Raw genomic sequence first — 19108 nt, forward strand, 5'->3', positions numbered from 1 at the left:
TCCATCCCAGTCCCCCCTCAACCCCTCCCAGCACTCTCCTGGTCTCTCCCAGTCCCCCCAGTCCATCCCAGTCCCCCCTCAACCCCTCCCAGCACTCTCCTGGTCTCTCCCAGTCCCCCCCAGTCCATCCCAGTCCCCCCTCAACCCCTCCCAGCACTCTCCTGGTCTCTCCCAGTCCCCTCCAGCTCCATCCCAGCGCCTTCCCACTCCATCCCAGTTGCTCTTTGTCCCGCCCAGTCCCCTCCCAGTCCTTCCCAGTGTCCCCAGTCCCACCTTCTGCTCCCGGTACCGCCCGTCCCGGAGGCTGTTCCCCAAATCTGCCGCCGATTTCCGCTCCACCACCACGTCCAGGACCAGCTCCCGGGGGGGCGCGGCCTGGGGGCGGGGCCACGCCTGGTCACGCCCACCTCACAGGCCACACCCACAGGCCACACCCCAGAGCTCAGACTGGGCTGTGCTAGGGGCGGAGCCATCGCCAGGCCCCACCCACCATGAAGGTGTGGTTTGGTGCTGGCCACACCCACTGCTCTGGGGGGGTGGAGTCAGCACCGGGACCCTCCCTGAGGTCACTTCCGGGGTGGAATCAACCCCTGGCCCCACCCCCAAGGGACACACCCACCACTCCAGGTGGCAGCACCTGGACACACCCCCCAGGCATGTGCATCGATCGTGGGCCCCGCCCACAGGCACGCCCACCAACCCTGGCCCCACCCACAGACACACCCATTGATCCTGGCCCTGCCCCAGACACGCCCATCAACCCTGGTCCCGCCCACAGACACACCCATTGATCTTGGCTCCACCCACCCACCACCACACCCAGTTCCATGTGGGAGGAGCCTGGACATGGCCACGCCCCCCAGGCACACCCAGCCCAGCTATTGGTTGTTGTGCTCTGGGGGTGTGGTCAGACCCTGCTCCCACCCCACCCCACCAGGCTCCACCCCCTCCCCACCCCACATCTGCTGCTGCCCTGCCCCAGCCCCACCCATCACCCTCGGCCCCACCCTTTCCTTGGCCACACCCACCTGTGGACAGATCCCTCTCCCTTGGCTGCATCCCTTTCTCTTGACCACACCCATCTATGGGCAGGTCCCTCCCTTGGCCCCACCCCTTCGCTTAGCCACACCCATCTATGGGCAGGTCCCTCCCTTGGCCCCACCCCTTTCCCTTGGCCACACCCATACATGGACAGGTCCCTCCCTTGGCCCCACCCCTTCCCTTGGCCACACCCACCTGTGGGCGGGTCCTTCTCCCGGGCCACCCACAGGAAGTCCCCGACGTTGGAGGCGCCGCAGCAGCACCGGGACCCCCCCGAGCCCTGAGCAGGGCTGGGACCCCCCCCCGGGGCCTCGGGGGACACGGGGACACGTCAGGGGGGGGACATTGGGGGGGACACGGGGACACATCGAGGGGGAAATATCGGGGGGGGACATTGGGGGTGACACGGGGACATGTCATGGGGGGGACTGGGGGGAACACATCGGGGGGGGACACAGGGACAGTCACGGGGGGACACTGGGGGGGACACGTCATGGGGGGGGACATTGGGGGGGACACATCGGGGGGACACATAGGGGGGGGACACGTCACGGGGGGACACGGGGGACACGTCATGGGGGGACATTGGGGGGGGACACATCGGGGGGACATTGGGGGGGACACGTCACAGGGGGGACATGGGGACACATCGGGGGGGGACACGGGGACACATCACGGGGGAGGACTGGGGGGGACACATTGGGGGGGGACACTGGGGGGGACACGTCATGGGGGGACATTGGGAGAGGACACATTGGGGGGGACATAGGGGGGGACACGTCACGGGGGGACACGGGGACATGTCATGGGGGGGGACACGTCACAGGGGGGGAAATTGGGGACACATCGGGGGGGACACGTCACTGGGGGGGACACGTCACTGGGGGAGGGACACGGGGACACATCTGGGGGGGGACATTGGGGGGGACACATCACTGGGGGAAGGACACAGGGACACTGGGACATGGGGGGGGACACACGTCACTGGGTGGGACAGGGACATGGAGGGGACATAGAGGATGACAATGACAGGGTGGGGACAGGGACATGGGAGTGGGACAGGGACACGAAGGGGGTGACATTGCTATGGGGGGGACAGTGACACTGGGGGGACATGGGGGGTGACAGGGACATGGAGAGGACATGGAGGGGTGACAGGGACATGGGGGTGGGACAGGGACACGAAAGGGGGTGACATTGCTATGGGGGGGACAGTGACACTGGGGGGACATGGGGGGTGACAGGGACATGGGGGGGACATGGAGGGTGATAGGGACATGGGGGGACATGGGGGGTGACAAGGACATTGGGGGGGACATGGGGGGGTGACAGTGACATGGAGGGGACATGGAGGGGTGACAGGGACATGGAGGGGACATGGAGGGTGATAGGGACATAGGAGTGGGACAGGGACACGAAGGGGGTGACATTGCTATGGGGGGACAGTGACAGTGACATGGGGGGGACATGGGGGGTGACAGGGACATGGAGGGTGACAGGGACATGGGGGTGGGACAGGGACATGGGAGGGACATGGGGGGGTGACAGGGACATAGGAGTGGGACAGGGACACGAAGGGGGTGACATTGCTATGGGGGGGGACAGTGACATTGGGGGGACATAGGGGGTGACAGGGATATGGAGGGGACATGGGGGGGGTGACATGGACATGGGGGTGGGACAGGGACATGAGGGGAACAGGGACATGGGGGGGACAGTGACATTGGGGGGGCATAGGGGGTGACAGGGACATGGGGGTGTGACAGGGACATGGGGGTGAAACAGGGACATGGAGGGGACATGGAGGGTGACAGGGACATGGGGGGTGACAGGGACATGGGGGGGTGACAGGGACATGGGAGGGACATGCGGGGGTGACAGGGACATGGGGGTGAAACAGGGACATGGGGGGTGACAGGGACATGGGGGGGTGACAGGGACATGGGGGGTGACAGGGACATGGAAGGGTGACCGTGCTAAGGGGGGGACAGGGACATTGGGGGTGACATGGAGGGTGACAGGGACATGGGGGGGGGGACAGTGCTAAGGGGTGAAACAGGGACATGGAGGGGACATGGAGGGTGACAGTGACAGGGGGGTGGCAGTGACAGGGGGGTGGCAGTGATGGGGGGGGACAGGCACCCGTTGGCCTCGGTGACGTCGGCGCACAGGACGATGTCGAACTCGCCGGGTCTCAGCTCGAACTCCTGCTCGGGGTCACACCTGGGGGGGCCCAAATTCGCCCTCAGGGGGCACCTAGGGGTCTGTGACCCCCCCTCGAGCCCCCCCAACTATATCTGAAGCCCCCAAAAGTCTCTGACCCCAGATGTGACCCCCCCCAAACCCTCCCAGGTGTCTGTGACCCCCCCAAAATGTCTGTGACCCCCCCAAACCCCTGTGACTCCTCCCCCCAAACCTCCTGGATCTCTGTGACCCCCCCAACACCCCCATGACCCCCCCAAAATGTCTGTGACCCCCCCAAAATGTCTGTGACCCCCCCAAACCCCTGTGACCCCCCCCAAACCCCTGTGACCCCCCCAAACTTCCTGGATCTCTGTGACCCCCCAACACCCCCATGACCCCCCCAAAATGTCTGTGACCCCCCCAAACCCCTGTGACCCCCCCAAACCCCTGTGAGCCCCCCAAACTTCCTGGATCTCTGTGACCCCCCCAACACCCCCATGACCTCCCCCAACTGTCTGTGACCCCCCCTCGGGTGTCTCTGACCCCCCCAGACCCCCCCAAAAGTGACTCACGGGGGGGTCGGGGGCGCAGTTCTCCTCCTGCCCCGCCAGGGGGCGCTCGCGGCACGGCCGGCCGGGGGGCGGAGCCTCGGAGGGCGGGGCTTCAGGGGGCGGGGCCTGCGGCGCTGCAGCCAATCGCTGGGCGAGGATGTGACCTCGGGGGGTCAGCTGGAGAACCTGGGGGGGGACACGGGGGGGGGTCATGGAGGGTCTGGAGGGTCCCGGGGGGGTGACCTGGGGAGTCCCGAGGGGGTTCTGGAGAGACCTGAGGGGTCCCACGGGGGTCCAGGGGAGTCCTGGGGGCCTCAGGGGGGGTCCCAGGGGGTTCAAGGGGGTCCCGGGAGGAATTGGGGGGGGTCAGGGGGGTCCTGAGGGGTTCAGGGGGGTCCTGGGGGGTTCAGGGGGGTCCGAAGGAGCTCAGGGGGGTCCTGGGGGGTTCAGGGGGTCCCAGGGGGTTCAGGGGGGTCCCGGGGGGCTCAGAGGGGTCCCAGGGGTTTTGGGGAGGTCCTGGGGAGCTCAGGGGGGTCCCAGGGAGCTCAAGGGGGTCCCAGAGGGTTTAGGAGGGTCCCAGGGGGCTCAGGGAGATCCCAGGGGGTTTGGGGAGGTCCTGGGGAGCTCAGGGAGGGTCCTGAGGAGCTCAGGGAGATCCCGGGGGGCTCAGAGGGGTCCTGGGGGGCTCAGGGAGATTCCGGGGGGTTCAGGGAGGTCCCGGGGGGCTCAGAGGGGTCCCGGGGGGCTCAGGGAGATCCCGGGGGGTTCAGAGGGGTCCCAGGGGGCTCAAGGAGATCCCGGGGGGCTCAGGGAGGTGTTGGGGGGCTCAGGGGGGTCCCGGGGGTCCGGGCATACCGGGGGGGGTGGCCGCTCCGCTGCAGCAGGTCCCGGCGCAGGAGGGCAGCCAGAGCCCCCTGAGGGGGAGGGGACACAGGGGGTCACCCCCTGTCACCCCCAGGGGGTCCCGTGGGTGGAGGGGGGGGGTCAGGGCAGGTCTGGGGGTGTGGGGGGTCCTCACCGCGCTGGGGGGGTGGTCGCAGAGGGGCCGGGCCTGGCGCAGAAGCTCCGCCTCTGGGAGGGGCTCTGGGCTCTGGGGGCGGAGCTTTGGGTGAGGAAGGGGGGGGCCCAGGGGTCCAGGCCCCTCCCCTCCAGGGACAGGCCCTCCCACAATTGTGGCCCCCTCCCCCTGGGTGGAGCCTCTTCCATATCCTCAGGTGTGGCCCCTCCCCTCCAGGGAAAGCTCCTCCCACAATTGTGGCCCCTCCCCCCTGGGTGTAGCCTCTCCCCAACCCCAGGGGTGGCCCCTCCCCCGAGTGTAACCCCTCCCCCACCCTCAGGTGCGGCCCCTCCCCTCCGGAGACAGCCCCTCCCATCCCTCAATTGTGGCGCCTCCCCCAGGTGTGGCCCCTCCCCCATCCCAAGTGTGGCCCCTCCCCTCCAGGGACAGCCCCTCCCACAATTGTGGCACCTCCCCCTCCCCCAGGTGTGGCCCCTCCCCCTCACCTGCCCCAGGACCACCAGCAGGGTGTGAGCCCCCGAGCGGGGGAGGGGCCGGAACTCGCGGGGGCGGCGCTGGGGGGAGAAAGGGGCGGAGTCAGAAATTGGGGGGGGATCCTGGAGACCCCCCCGTGCCCCTCCCCCACACGAGGGGGTCAGATGTGGCTGGGGTGGGGGAGGGGAGATGAGGAGACTCACTTTGGGCGGAGCCGGGAGGGGCTCCGGGTCCCGCCCCTCCGGGGGAGGAGTTGGGGGGAGGCCTTGCTCTGGGGTATGCAAATGAGTATGCAAATGAGCATGTAAATGGGCATGCAGATCAGTATGCAAATCAGCCTCATTGCACCTGTAGCTGCCCTGGCCCCGCCCACCCGGAGGCCCCACCCACCACTAAAGCCCCACTCCCTCCCTGACCCCACCCCTCACAGGGCCTGCAGAGCAGCAGAATCTGCTGAGGCCACGCCCACATTGACCCCACCCACCCAGTGCAGACCACACCCCCTCTCTCAGGCCCAGGCTCTTTAGCCACGCCCCCTCTTGAAAGGCCACGCCCCCTCTGCCCCTGCAGACTGGGAGCCCCCCACCACAGCCCACCTTGAGGCCACGCCCCTTGACTCGAGACCACGCCTTCTCACATGCCCCGCCCCTCCCTCCTCCTGCAGATGTGGGTGGGGCAATGGAGGGGCGGTGCCACCCTCAAGCCACGCCCCTCTTTGACCCCACCCACCAGTGCAGTGAGAGCCCCACCCCACATCAGGCTCCACCCCCTGATCAAAGCCCTGCCCACCTGCATGATGTTGGCCACGCCCCCTTCCTGAAGCCACACCCACTGTCGTGCTGTCAAGCCCAGAGCCCCGCCCACCCTCCATGTTGGCCCTGCCCAAAGCCCCGCCCCCTCCCCACCCCTCAGACCGAGCCCCGCCCCCCCGTGCCAAGCCCCGCCCACCGATGCGGTGCTGGCGCAGCCGTTGGTCGAGGCGCTGGCAGAGGGCGGGGCCAAAGTGCTGCAGGATGGCGGCGGATTGGCCGGAGCGGAGCCGGAGCGGGAACCGAGACAGCGAGCGCAGGGCCTGGAACGGGGGAAACGGATCCACATGGACACCTGGGAACCCAAAATATACACCTGGGGGCCCAAAATATACATCTGGGGACTCCAGGGACACCTGGGAACCCAAAATACACACCTGGGAACCCAAAATACACACCTGGGAACCCAAAATATACATCTGGGGACTCCAGGGACACCTGGGCAGCCAAAATACAACCTGGGGGCCCAAAATATACACCTGGGAACCCAAAATACACACCTGGGAACCCAAAATATACATCTGGGGACTCCAGGGACACCTGGGAACCCAAAATACACCTGGGAACCCAAAATACACACCTGGGGGCCCAAAATGTACACCTGGGGAGCCAAAATGTACACCTGGGGAGTCAAAATACACCTGGGGAGTCAAAATACACTTGGGGGCCCAAAATGTACACCTGGGGAGCCAAAATACACCTGGGGAGCCAAAATGTACACCTGGGGAGCCAAAATGTACACCTGGGGAGTCAAAATACACCTGGGGAGCCAAAATATACACCTGGGGAGCCAAAATGTACACCTGGGAACTCCAGGGACACCTGGGCAGCCAAAATACAACCTGGGGGCCCAAAATATACACCTGGGCAGCCAAAATATACACCTGGGCAGCCAAAATATACACCTGGGAACCCAAAATATACCTGGGGAACAAAAATATACACCTGGGAAGCCAAAAGGTACACCTGGGGAGTTAAAATGTACACCTGGGAACTCCAGGGACACCTGGGCAGCCAAAATCCACCTGGGGAGCCAAAATGTACACCTGGGGAGCCAAAATACACCTGGGGAGCCAAAATATACCTGGGGGCCCAAAATGTACACCTGGGAACTCCAGGGACACCTGGGCAGCCAAAATCCACCTGGGGAGCCAAAATGTACACCTGGGGAACAAAAATATACAGCTGGGGAGCCAAAATACACCTGGGGAGCCAAAATGTACACCTGGGAACTCCAGGGACACCTGGGGAGTCAAAATACAACCTGGGGGCCCAAAATATAGACCTGGGAACCCAAAATATACACCTGGGCAGCCAAAATATACACTTGGGAACTCCAGGGACACCTGGGCAGCCACAATACACCTGGGGAGCCAAAATGTACACCTGGGAACTCCAGGGACACCTGGGCATCCAAAATATACACCTGGGGAGACAAAATACACACATGGGGAGCCAAAATGTACACCTGGGAGCCAAAATGTACACCTGGGGAACAAAATGTACACCTGGGAACCCAAAATATACACCTGGGGAGCCAAAATGTACACCTGGGGAGCCAAAATATACCTGGGGAGTCAAAATACACCTGGGGAGCCAAAATGTACACCTGGGAACACCAGGGACACCTGGGGAGCCAAATATACACCTGAGAACTCCAGGGACACCTGGGGAGTCAAAATGTACACCCGGGGGCCCAAAATGTATACCTGGGGAGCCAAAATATACACCTGGGAACCCAAAATATACACCTGGGAACTCCAGGGACACCTGGGCAGCCAAAATATACACCTGGGGAGACAAAATACACCTGGGGAGCCAAAAATCATCCCCGCAGGGTCCCCAGAAACTGCTCATAGGGGCTTAAAATCCACCTGAGATCTCCCAAACCCACCCAGAGGACCCCGAAATCATCCCCCTGAGGACCCCAAAACCCAGCCAGGGACCCCGAAAACCTCCCTGGGGTTCCCCAAACCGACCCGGGGACTTCAAAATCTACCTGTGGACCCCCAAGGTCACCCGGGGACCCCAAAACCCACCCGGGGACCCACCCAAATCAGTAGCCAGGGACCCCAAAACGCGCCTGAGGACGCCCCAAATCCAGCTGGGGGACCCCCCCAGACCCCCCTCAAACACCCCTGGGACCCCTTCCCCACACCCACCCTCTCGTAGGTGCCCCTCGCCCACGTGCCCTGGGCCTCGTCCCGCCACTCCCGGAGCCATCGGGCGAACAGGGGGTTGGGGGGGGCCGCGGGGGCGGCGGCGGCGCCGGGGAGGACCCCGCGGGGCGTCCCGGGGAGGGTCCGCTGTGGGGGAGGCGGCGGCGGCCATGATCGAATGTTCCCGCCACTGCCCCGCGGCGCCGCTCTGGCCCGCGCCCGCCGCTCCGGGGACCGAGACTCGTCTGCTCTGGAGGACTCCGCCAGACCGCTCTGGGCCGCCCGGAGGATCAACTCGTCTGCTCGGGGAAGGGAGGGGGCGCGAGGCCGCTCTGGGCAGCCCGGAGGATCAACTTGTCTGCTCTGGAGGACCCGCGGCTGCTCTGGGCTGCCCGAGCCCCCCAAATCCTCCCAGGGGAGGGGGGGGGGCCCAAAACCCCCCCAACCTCCTCCCAGCCCCCCAAATCCTCCCAGGGGAGGGGGGGGGCCCCAAAACCCCCCCAACCTCCTCCCAGCCCCCCAAATCCTCCCAGGGGAGGGGGGGGGTCCCCAAAACCCCCCCAACCTCCTCCCAGCCCCCCAAATCTCCTCCCAAATCCTCCCGGGGAAGGGGGGTCCTCAAAACCGCCCACAAACCTCCTCCCAAGCCCCGCAAATCCTCCTGAATGGGCATGAATTGTCCCCCCAAAATCCTCCCCGGGGGGTTAAAAACCACCCCCAAACCCCAAATCCCCCGTGGGGAGTTTAAATCCTCCTCCCACCCCCCCAAATCTTTCTGTGGAGGGTAAATCCTCTCCCCAAATCCTTGGATGGGTGAAACTTCCCCTCGAGTCCCCAAAATACTCCGGGGGGGGGGATAAATCCCCCCAAATTCCCCCCCCCAGGGCAGGAGGGGCCGTTTTTCCAGCACAGCAAAACCTTTATTGTTTAGAAAATCCTTTTAAAAACAAACCAGGGGGGAGGAGACGAGGGGACACCCCCTAAATAACACAGACTCCCCTGTTGGGGGGGGGGGACACACCTCCCAAAATAACACCAATCCCCCGGGGGGGGCACCCCAAAATAACACAGATCCCCCTGTTGGAGGGGGGGGCACCCCAAAATCCCCCCCCAGGGTGGGGGGAGAGGGAGGTGGGACCCCCCTCCCGGGGGGTTTTGGGGTCATAGGGGAGGAGCAGCACCCTGGGGGGGGGGGGGACACCCCAAATTGGACTGGGAGGGGGAGGGCAGCACTAGTTGGGGGGTCACACAGGTTGAGGGGGGAAGGGGCCCAGGGCACAGGAGGGGGGGTGCCAGGGGGGGGCTGGGGGGGTTTTGGGGTGCAAGGGAGGGTTTGGGGGTCCCCAGAGCTGGTTTTTGGGGTACCCAGGGGAGGCCCCAACCCATCCAGGGGGTCCCAGGGGGGTCTCAGTGGAACCTATTGCTGCCTCCTGGGGGGGCTTTGGGGGCTCCTGGAGGATTTGGGGTCTCCAGGGGTGGTTCTGGGGTCTCCAGGGTGTGGTTCTGGGGACCCCAGAGCTGGTTTTGTGTCCCCAGGGGGGGTTTGGGGTCCCCAGAGGTGGTTTTGGGGACCCAGAGCTGGTTTTTTGCGTCCCCAGAGCTGGTTTTGGGGTCCCCAGGGGTGGTTTTGGGGTCCCCAGAGGTGGTTTTGGGGGTACCCAGAGGTGGTTTTGGGGTACCCAAGGGTGGTTTTGGGGTCTCCAGAGGTGGTTTTGGGGTCCCCAGGGGTGGTTTTGGGGTCCCCAGGGGAGGGGTCCCCCTGCCCCTGGCTGTGTCTGGCAGCTGGAATTCGCCAGGAGTTTGGGGGTGCTGTGGGGGTTTGGGGTTCCCGGTGGCTTTGGGGTATCTGGAGGAGTTTGGGGGTCCCCAGGGGTGGTTTTGGGGACTCAGAGGATCCCCCAGCCCCTCGGGGGGGGCTCCCACTGCCCCTGGGTGTGTCCGGCAGTTGGAGTTCCCTGGGAGTTCTGCAGATGGGTTGGGGAGGGGTTTGGGGTGCCAGGGGTGACTTTTGGGGTGCAGGGGGGGGTTTTGGGTTACCCAGAGGGGTTTTGGGGGTCCCCACAGATGGTTTTGGGGTACTCAGAAGAGCCCCCAGCCCCTCTGAGGGGCTCCCACTGGCCCTGGGTGTGTCCGGCGGCCGGAATTGGCCGGGTAGAGTTCTGGAGGTGCCTTTGGGGAGGTTTGTGGGGCCGGGGGGAGGGTTTGGGGTGCCAGGGGAAGCTGGGGGGGATTTTGGGGTGCCCGGGGGGGGTGTGAGGGGTGCCCTTGGCCGGGTGGGGGGCTCAGAGGAAGGCGTCACACCACTCCCTCAGGCAGCCCGAGCAGTCCCGGCTCTGTTTGGCGTTGGCTCCGCACGTTTCCTTCAGCCACTCCCGGAACAGCTCCTCGTCCTTGCGGAGCACCAGGAACTGCCCCAGCACCACGTAGGCCTGGGGGGGGGACAGGGGGGTCACCCAGGGGGGTCACCAGGGGACAGGGGACACCCCCAGGGGTCACTGACACCCCCCCAGTGTCCCTGAGGGGCTCCTTTCCCACCCCATCCCCGGGTCTCCGACGGCTCCTCGTCCTGACGGAGCACCAGGAACTGCCCCAGGTTCTGGGGGGGGGACACTGGGGGGGTCACTGGGGGGGTCACCAGGGGACAGGGGACACCCCCAGGGGTCACTGACCCCCCCCCAGTGTCCCTGAGGGGCTCCTTTCCCACCCCATCCCTGGGTCTCCAATGGCTCCTCGTCCTTACGGAGCACCAGGAACTGCCCCCAGGTTCTGTGGGGGGACACTGGGGGGGTCACCGGGGGGGGTGGGGGACACCCCCGTGTTCCCAGGGGGGTTCTGCACCCCCTCGTGTCACCAAGGGGTCCCTGTGGGTGGTCCCCAGTGTCCCCAAGGGGATCCTGTTTTCCAACCCCCCAGGGATGTCCCCGGGTGTCCCCAATATCCCCAGGGATGTCCCCAGGTGTCCCCAGTATCCCTAGGGATGTCCCCAGGTGTCCCCGACCTTGTCAAAGCCCTTCCACAGGTGTCCCCCAATATCCCCAGGGATGTCCTCAGGTGTCCCCAATATCCCCAGGGATGTCCCGCAGGTGTCCCCAAGCCCTGAGAATGCCCCCAGGTGTCCCCAGGGATGTCCCCAGATGTCCCCAGGTGTCCCCACTATCCCCAGGGATGTCCCCAGGTGTCCCCACCTTGTCGAATCCCTTCTCCTGCAGCTTCCTGCCCAGCATGTCCCTGATCCTGACCCCAGTGTTCCCAAGTGTCCCCAAACCTCCAGGGACGTCCTCAGGTGTCCCCAAGCCCTGAGAATGCCCCCAGGTGTCCCCAGTGTCCCCAGGGATGTCCCCAGTGATGTCCCCAGGTGTCCCCACCTTGTCAAATCCCTTCTCCTCCAGCTTCCTGCCCAGCACGTCCCCGATCCCGGCCAACGTCCCCAGGTGTCCCCAGGGATGTCCCCAGATGTCCCCAGGTGTCCCCAGGGATGTCCCCAGATGTCCCCAATATCCCCAGGGATGTCCCCAGGTGTCCCCACCTTGTCGAATCCCTTCTCCTCCAGCTTCCTGCCCAGCACATCCCTGATCCCGACCCCAGTGTCCCCAGGGACGTCCCCAGGTGTCCTCAGGGATGTCCCCAGATGTCCCCAGGTGTCCCCAGTGTCCCCACCTTGTCGAATCCCTTCTCCTCCAGCTTCCTGCCCAGCACGTCCCCGATCCCAACCCCAGTGTCCCCAGGGATGTCCCCAGGTGTCCCCAATATCCCCAGGGATGTCCCCAGGTGTCCCCAGGTGTCCCCAGTGTCCCCACCTTGTCGAATCCCTTCTCCTCCAGCTTCCTGCCCAGCACATCCCTGATCCCGGCCAACGTCCCCAGGTGTCCCCAGATGTCCCCAAGGATGTCCCCAGATGTCCCCAGGTGTCCCCAATATCCCCAGGGATGTCCCCAGGTGTCCCCAGGTGTCCCCAGTGTCCCCACCTTGTCGAATCCCTTCTCCTCCAGCTTCCTGCCCAGCACGTCCCCGATCCCGGCCAACGTCCCCACCGGCTTCTCCCCCATGGGCTCCGCCACGAAGTCCCGGTGCTTCTGTGACGTGGAGGACATGGCGCCTGGGGACAGGGGGGACACTCAGGGGACAGTGGGGACACTCAGGGGACAGTGGGGACAGTGGGGACACTCAGGGGACAGGCAGGGGACAGGGAGGGGATGTGCAGACCGAGAGAGAGACAAGGGGGGCACAGGGACGTGGGGCAGAGTGGGGGACACGGGGACAGTGACACAGGAACAGTTTGGGGACAGGGTGAAGGACAGGGGACAGGGAGAGGGACAGGGGACAGTGTGGGGACACAGAGACAGGGTGAAGGACATGAGAACAGTGTGGGGACATGGGGACAGGTACAGGGTGAAGGACAGGGGACAGGGAGAGGGACAGGGGACAGTGTGGAGATATGGAGACAGGGAGAAGGACATGGGGACAGTGTGGGGACATGTGGACAGGATGAAGGACAGGGGACAGTGTGGGGATGCCAGCTCAGATCGGGGTGGGGGCACGAGGACAACCCGGGGGGGGACAGGGACACAGGGGCAGCGTGGGACAGCAGGACAAGGTAAAGGACAGGGAGACAATGCGGGGACACGGGGACAGTTTGGGGACATGAGGACAGAGCTGGGGGGTCCTGGGGACACTGTGGTGACACAGGGATGGAGACAGAGTTGGGGAGGACGAGGGACCTGTGGGGACATGGGGACAGTTTGGGGACATGGGGACAGAGCTGGGGGGTCCTGGGGACACTGTGGTGACACAGGATGGAGCAGAGCTGGGGAGGACGAGGAACCTGTGGGGACATGGGGACAGTTTGGGGACATGGGGACAGAGCTGGGGGGTTGTGGGGACACTCTGGTGACACGAGGATGGAGATAGAGCTGGGGAGGACGAGGAACCTGTGAGGACACGGGGGCAGTTTGGGGACAGGGATGGGGGTGGGGAGGAGACACAGGGGGACAGGCCGACGACAAAGCCACCTCCCCATCCCCTCCCTGTCCCCCCTCACCCTTCACGGGCCCCTCACGCCCCCCTCTACTCCCCCTTCTTCCCTCCCTGTCCCCTCAAGCCCCTCAGGGGCCCCCTCACGACCCCCCTTGTTGCCCCCTGACCCCTCTCATTCCCCCTATACCCCTCACAGTCCCCCACGCCCCCCTCAGGGCCTCCCCGTTGCCCCCCGACCCCTCTCATTCCCCCTATACCCCTCACAGTCCCCCCACGCCCCCCTCACGACCCCCCTTGTTGCCCCTGACCCCTCTCGTTCCCCCCATACCCCTCACAGTCCCCCACGCCCTCTCAGTGTCCCCCCCCTGCCGCTCCCCATCTCCTCAAGCCCCTCATTGTCCCCTCCGCCTCCCCCGGGTACCCTCCCCTCCTCCTCCCCCCTCCCGCCCCCCTCCAGCTTTCCCAACCCTTCACGATCCCCTCAAACCCCTCCCCGCCCCCTCAGACCCTTCATTGTCGTCCCCCCCCCCGCTCCTCACGATCCCCTCACACCTCTTCCCCACACGGTCCCCTCAGATACCTCCCGATCCCCTCAGTCTCCTCCTCGTCCCCTCAGACCCCCTCTAGTCCCCTCAGGGTCCCCTCAGGGTCCCCCCCCGTCCCCCCTCACCGTCCCCTCGGCTCCAACCGCCGCTCCCGCCTCAGGCCTCCGCCGCCGCCTCCGCCGCTGCGCACTGACGTCACTTCCGGCGGCGCCCACCCCTGACGCCACTTCCCGCCGCCAGGAACCATCGAGGATGGAGGCCGCGCTGGGGGGGGGGGGGGACGCTCTGGCCGCGGGCGGGGTCATAGAGAGCAGAGAGTCCTCCAGGGGCCTCCAGGTGCTCCGGGATACCCGGAAAAGGGCTCCGGGTGCCTGGAAAAGGCTTCCGGGTGCTCCGGGATAAATTCGGGGGCAAAATGGAAAAAATTCAGGGCCAAAGGAAGAGATTTGGGGGCATAAAATGGATTTGGGGACAAAAAGTAGGGAACCGGGACAAAGAAGGGGGATTTGGGGGGAGGAAAGATTTGGGGTGGAAAAAGCAGGAAAAGGCTCAAAACTCCACAATAAAATCGTCAAATTGAACCAAAACGCCTCAAAATCCAGGTGGAGGCGGGCTCGAGGTGAATTTGGGAATTACAGGGAGGGATGAGCAGAACGGGCGTGGCCAGCCCCGCCCTCTCATGAATATGGATGACATCATAAAGCAGCCTAATTATCATACAAGACACGCCCATTATGCAAATCACGTCGAACCCCGCCCTATATGCAAATTTAGACATAATTTGCATATATGTGTTGTGATTGGTGTAGCCCCGCCCCGTATGCAAATGAGATCGATCAGGCCACACCCCCACCGCCAGTTGGTGCTTTAACAGCAGCTTTTGGGGGGAGGGAGGAGGAATTGGGGCTCCCCCCCCATCAGGGGCTCCCTTTTTACCCCCCTCCCAACTTTGGAAACACCCCCCATTCCCCTTCCTCCCCATTTTTGGGGCGACACCCTGAGAATTCGGGATTCTTCCACACGAATAAAATTCGGGATTCTTCCACACGAATAAAATTTGGGATTCTTCCACACAAATAAAATTCGAGATTCTTCCACACAAATAAAATTCGGGATTCTTCCACACAAATAAAATTCGGGATTCTTCCACACGAATAAAATTTGGGATTCTTCCACACGAATAAAATCTGAGATTCTTCCACATAAATAAAATGCAGGATTTTCCCACACGAATAAAATCTGAGATTCTTCCACATAAATAAAATTCAGGATTCTTCCACACAAATAAAACAACTCTTTTATTTGGGGGGGGTTCCAACGCCTCAATCCCGCTCTGGGGGAGGCCCCCCAGTCCTCTGGGGACCCCCCCCATAAATTGGGGCCCCCCCCATAAATTGGGGGCCCCCCCTCAGGGCTCGTCCTCGCTCAGCAGCATGTTGGGGATCCCTTTGGAGATGGGGAAGCGCCGCCCCGAGTCCGGGCACTGCAGGGCCCCCTCCAGCACCTCCACCTGGGGGGACACAGGGGGGGCACAGGGGGGTCAGGGGGGGCTCCCCCCAGCTCTGGGGACCCCCCCCGGGGTTTGGGGCCCCCCCTGACCTCCAGCAGCACGTGGTGAACGCGGCGCAGGAACTCCTCGTCCCCCTCGTAGTCGGGGGCGGGTTCGGGGGGCAGCTCCGAGGGGTGCCCCAACTTTGGGGGGAGGGGGGAAAAAAGGGGGTTAAGGGGGGCTGGGGGACCCCCAAAATGGGCTCCCTGTCCTGGGGGGGGGGGGAGACCCCCAGAATTCCCCCCCTCCTCAAAACAGCCCTTCCTTGGGATCCCTCCTGGAGACATGGACACACCAAACCCAGGGACCCCCAACTGGGACCCCCCAAAACCCGAGAACCCCCCAAACCCAGGGACCCCCAACTGGGACCCCCCAAAACCCGAGAACCCCCCAAACCCAGGGACCCCCAACTGGGACCCCCAAAACCTGAGAATCCCCCAAACCCAGGGACCCCCAACTGGGACCCTCCAAACCCAGGGACCCCCAACTGGGACCCCCCCAAAACCTGAGAACCCCCCAAACCCAGGAACCCCAACTGGCACCCCCTAAACCCAAGGACCCCCAACTGGGACCCCCAAATCCTGAGAATCCCCCAAATCCAGAGAACCCCAACTGGGACCCCCAAAACCTGAGAATCCCCCAAACCCAGAGAACCCCAACTGGGACCCCCTAAACCCAAGGACCCCCAACTGGGACCCCCCAAACCAGAGAACCCCAACTGGGACCCCCAAACCTGAGAATCCCCCAAACCCAGGGACCCCCAACTGGGACCCCCCCAAATAAAACCTGAGAATCCCCAAACCCAGAGAACCCCAACTGGGACCCCCCAAACCCAAGGGTCCCCCTACACCGAGAACCTCAATCTGAGACACCCCCAAAGGCCCCCAGACCCCCTCTGGAGCCCCCCAGCCCCCCCCCCAAAGCCCCCCAGACCCTCCCAAAGCCCTCCCATGCTCTTGGCCCCTCCTTGAGCACATCCCAGACCCTGGAGCCCCCCAAATCCCCCCCAAAGCCTCCCAGATCCCCCCAAAGCCCCCTCCTCACACTCTCAGCCTCCTCTCTGAGCACATCCCAGACCCCTGGAGCCCCCCCTGCCCCCCCCAAAGTCCCCCCTGACCCCCTCAAAGCCCTCCCAGCCCCCCCAAAGCCTCCCAGACCCCCCCAAAGCCCCCTCCTCACATTCTCAGCTGCCTCCCTGAGCGCGTCCCAGCCCCCCAGACCCTGTCCCAGTGAGTCCCAGATCCCCCCTGGAGCCCCCCAAAGCCCCCCTGATCCCCTCCCAAAGCCCCCCAGCTCCCCAAAGCCCCCTCCTCACACTCTCGGCCGCCTCCCTGAGTGCGTCCCAGCCCCCCAGACCCCCCCCAGTGCCCCCCGGGTCCCCCTTGGAGCCTTCCAGACCCCCCCAAAACCTCCCAGATCCCCCCAAAGCCCCCTCAGATCCCCCCCAAACCCCTCCTCACACTCTCGGTCGCCTCCCTGAGTGCATCCCAGACCCCCCAAAGCCTCCAGATCCTCCCAAAGCCCCCCAGACCCCCCCAAACCCCTCTCACACTCTCGGCCGCCTCCCTGAGCGCGTCCCAGCCCCCCAGACCCCCCCAAAGCCCCCAGACCCCCCCCAAAGCCCCCAGACCCCCCCAAACCCCTCTCACACTCTCGGCCGCCTCCCTGAGCGCGTCCCAGCTCCCCAGCCTCCCCCCAGACCCCCCCAAAGCCCCCCAAACCCCCTCTCACACTCTCGGCCGCCTCCCTGAGCGCGTCCCAGCGCAGCCGCGGCACCAACCGGGACACGAAGGCGGCGTTGAACGGGACGGGCCGGACCCGAACCTCGGCGGCCATGGGGGGGTTAACGGGGGGATTAACGGGGAGAACGGGAATGGGGGGGGCTCCCTCCGCCCCTATTTTTAACGGGAAGCCCCCCCGTACCTCTATTTTCAAGGGGAAGCCCCCTCATATCCCTATTTTTAACGGGAAGCCCCCCCATACCCCTGTTTTCAAGGAGAAGGCCCCCATGCCCCTATTTTCAAGAGAAAGCCCCCCAAAGCTCTACTTCCAAGGGGAAGCCCCCCCTCACCTCTATCTCCAGCGGGGAGCCCCCCATGCCCCTATTTTTAACGGGAAGACCCCCCTATGCCCCTGTTTCCAAGGGGAAGACCCCCCCTGTATCCCAATTTCCAAGGGGCAGCCCCCCCTCACCTCTGTCTCCAGCGGGAAGCCCCCCATGCCCCTATTTTTCACGGGCAGCCCCCCCGTATCCGAATTTCCAAAGGGCAGCCCCCCCGTATCCCAATTTCCAAGGGGCAGCCTCCCCCTCACCTCTATCTTGAGGGGGAAGCCCCCCATGCCCCTATTTTTAACGGGAAGACCCTCCATGTCCCTATTTTCAAGTAGAAGCCCCCCCTCACCTCTATCTCCAGCGGGAAGCCCCCCATGCCCCTATTTTTCACGGGCAGCCCCCCCGTATCCGAATTTCCAAGGGGAAGCCCCCCCGTATCCCAATTTCCAAGGGGCAGCCCCCCCTCACCTCTATCTCCAGCGGGGAGCCCCCCATGCCCCTATTTTTCACGGGCAGCCCCCCCGTATCCCAATTTCCGAGGGGCAGCCCCCCCTCACCTCTATCTTGAGGGGGAAGCCCCCCATGCCCCTATTTTTAACGGGAAGACCCTCCATGTCCCTATTTTCAAGCAGAAGCCTCCCCTCACCTCTATCTTGAGCGGGAAGCCCCCCCCGGGCCGCAGCCCCGGCACGTGGGAGCTCAGCAGGTTGTGGGTCAGGAGCTTCATGGCGGCCCCGCCGCGGCCCTTCCCGGAAGTGAGCGGGCGTTACCGGGGCAACCAAGGGGCGGGGCAACCAAGGGGCGGGGCCACCAAGGGGCGGGGCCACAGGGAAGGGGCGGGGCTCAGGGCAAGGGGCGGGGCCTCCTGAACCCCAAATCTTTCCCCGCCCCCCCTTTTATCCCTCTGCCCCCCCCTTTTCCCCCCGGACCCCAACACGACCCCCGACCCTCCATTTTACGCCCCTTCCCCACGTTTCAACTTCCACCCTCCTTTTTTTATCCTAAGAAAAAATACTAAGAAACCCTAAAAAAAAAATCCCAAATCTTTCCCACCCACCCCCGTTTTACTCCCCCGCCCCCCCCGTTTTGCCCCCCCATTTACACCCCAATTTTGCCCCCCCGCCCCCTCAATGAGCAGCCCCTCCCCCCCATTCTACCCCCCCCCCGAACCCCAATTTCCTCCCCTTTTTTTTCCCCACGAATTTCAAATCTTTCCCCCCCCCCCCCCCTTTTACCCCCTGGACCCCCATTTTCAATTTTTCCCCCCGGGTTCTTTCCCGGTGAACCCCAAATCTCTCCCCACCTCCCCTTTTACCCTCCCATACTCCAATTTTCCCCCCCACACCCCTATTTCTCCCCCATACTTCCAATTTTTACCCCCAAACCCCAAATTTTACTCTCTTACCCCAATTTCGATTCCCCCCCTTGTTTTCTCCCCGTGAACCCCAAATCTTTCCCCCCTTCCCATTTTACCCCCACCCCCCCAATTTTACCTCCTTTTACCCCAGTTTTACCTCCCTGCCCCCCCCATTTTACCCCCTAATTAACCCCCCCATTTTACCCCCTAATTAACCCCCCCCAATTCCTTCTGCTGACCCCCCAACTCTTCCCTCTCTCTCTGCCCCCCCAAATCCCCCCCCCCCCCCATTTTAGGGATCTCTCAGGGCTCAGCGACCCCCCCAAACCCTGGAGGGGGGCACTCAGACCCCCCCAAACAGACCCAAAAACGGGGGCACAAATGCAGCTCATTT

General features: G+C 64.2%; 3 protein-coding genes across 6 annotated transcripts; all 3 read right to left on the bottom strand.

The window, feature by feature from the left end:
* Positions 1-157: 157 nt before the first annotated feature.
* MUS81 (MUS81 structure-specific endonuclease subunit) lies at positions 158-8502 on the bottom strand (the record flags this gene model as incomplete). The annotated part of the gene is given in 13 exon segments (XM_064643759.1): positions 158-368; positions 1231-1282; positions 1284-1313; positions 1315-1351; positions 3184-3305; positions 3798-4081; positions 4603-4690; positions 4795-4866; positions 5280-5348; positions 5472-5539; positions 6217-6340; positions 8240-8323; positions 8325-8502. Coding segments are annotated over 13 exon segments (1325 nt in total), but the record flags the coding sequence as incomplete, so codon positions are not given.
* Positions 8503-10173: 1671 nt separating this feature from the next.
* BANF1 (BAF nuclear assembly factor 1) lies at positions 10174-14012 on the bottom strand. Of its 3 annotated transcripts, none has more exons than XM_064643760.1 (3): positions 13881-14012; positions 12202-12332; positions 10174-10665 (listed from the first exon to the last, which is right to left on the bottom strand). In XM_064643760.1, the coding sequence occupies exons 2-3, from the start codon at positions 12325-12327 to the stop codon at positions 10519-10521; spliced, it is 273 nt and encodes a 90-aa protein (XP_064499830.1). In that variant the 5' UTR covers positions 12328-12332; positions 13881-14012; the 3' UTR covers positions 10174-10518. The 3 variants fall into 3 exon arrangements, with proteins under 3 accessions (XP_064499830.1, XP_064499831.1, XP_064499833.1); XM_064643761.1 differs by lacking the exon at positions 13881-14012 and adding an exon at positions 13763-13826; XM_064643763.1 differs by lacking the exon at positions 13881-14012 and adding an exon at positions 13791-13810.
* A 1014-nt stretch (positions 14013-15026) lies between these two features.
* On the bottom strand, positions 15027-18137 carry TRMT112 (tRNA methyltransferase activator subunit 11-2). 2 transcript variants are annotated; one of them, XM_064643757.1, is made up of 4 exons: positions 18003-18136; positions 17036-17136; positions 15355-15447; positions 15027-15265 (listed from the first exon to the last, which is right to left on the bottom strand). In XM_064643757.1, the coding sequence occupies exons 1-4, from the start codon at positions 18082-18084 to the stop codon at positions 15164-15166; spliced, it is 378 nt and encodes a 125-aa protein (XP_064499827.1). In that variant the 5' UTR covers positions 18085-18136; the 3' UTR covers positions 15027-15163. The 2 variants fall into 2 exon arrangements, with proteins under 2 accessions (XP_064499827.1, XP_064499828.1); XM_064643758.1 differs by lacking the exon at positions 17036-17136 and having other exon boundaries at positions 18004-18137.
* Positions 18138-19108: the final 971 nt, after the last annotated feature.

This window comes from Pseudopipra pipra, unplaced genomic scaffold (genome assembly GCF_036250125.1).
Source record: "Pseudopipra pipra isolate bDixPip1 unplaced genomic scaffold, bDixPip1.hap1 HAP1_SCAFFOLD_614, whole genome shotgun sequence".
NCBI lineage: Eukaryota > Metazoa > Chordata > Aves > Passeriformes > Pipridae > Pseudopipra > Pseudopipra pipra.

Bases quoted from the DNA above. Each gene is read 5' to 3' on its own strand.
- BANF1 (XM_064643760.1), bottom strand. From the start codon at position 12,327: ATGTCCTCCACGTCACAGAAGCACCGGGACTTCGTGGCGGAGCCCATG. The intron at 10,666-12,201 runs GTGGGGACACTG...TCCCCCCCCCAG, and splicing joins AGGAGAAGGGATTCGACAAG to GCCTACGTGGTGCTGGGGCA.
- TRMT112 (XM_064643757.1), bottom strand. From the start codon at position 18,084: ATGAAGCTCCTGACCCACAACCTGCTGAGCTCCCACGTGCCGGGGCTG. The intron at 17,137-18,002 runs TGAGGGGAGGCT...ACCCCCCCATGG, and splicing joins CTTCCCGCTCAAGATAGAGG to CCGCCGAGGTTCGGGTCCGG. The intron at 15,448-17,035 runs GTGAGAGGGGGT...CTCCCCCCAAAG, and splicing joins TCAGGGAGGCGGCCGAGAGT to TTGGGGCACCCCTCGGAGCT.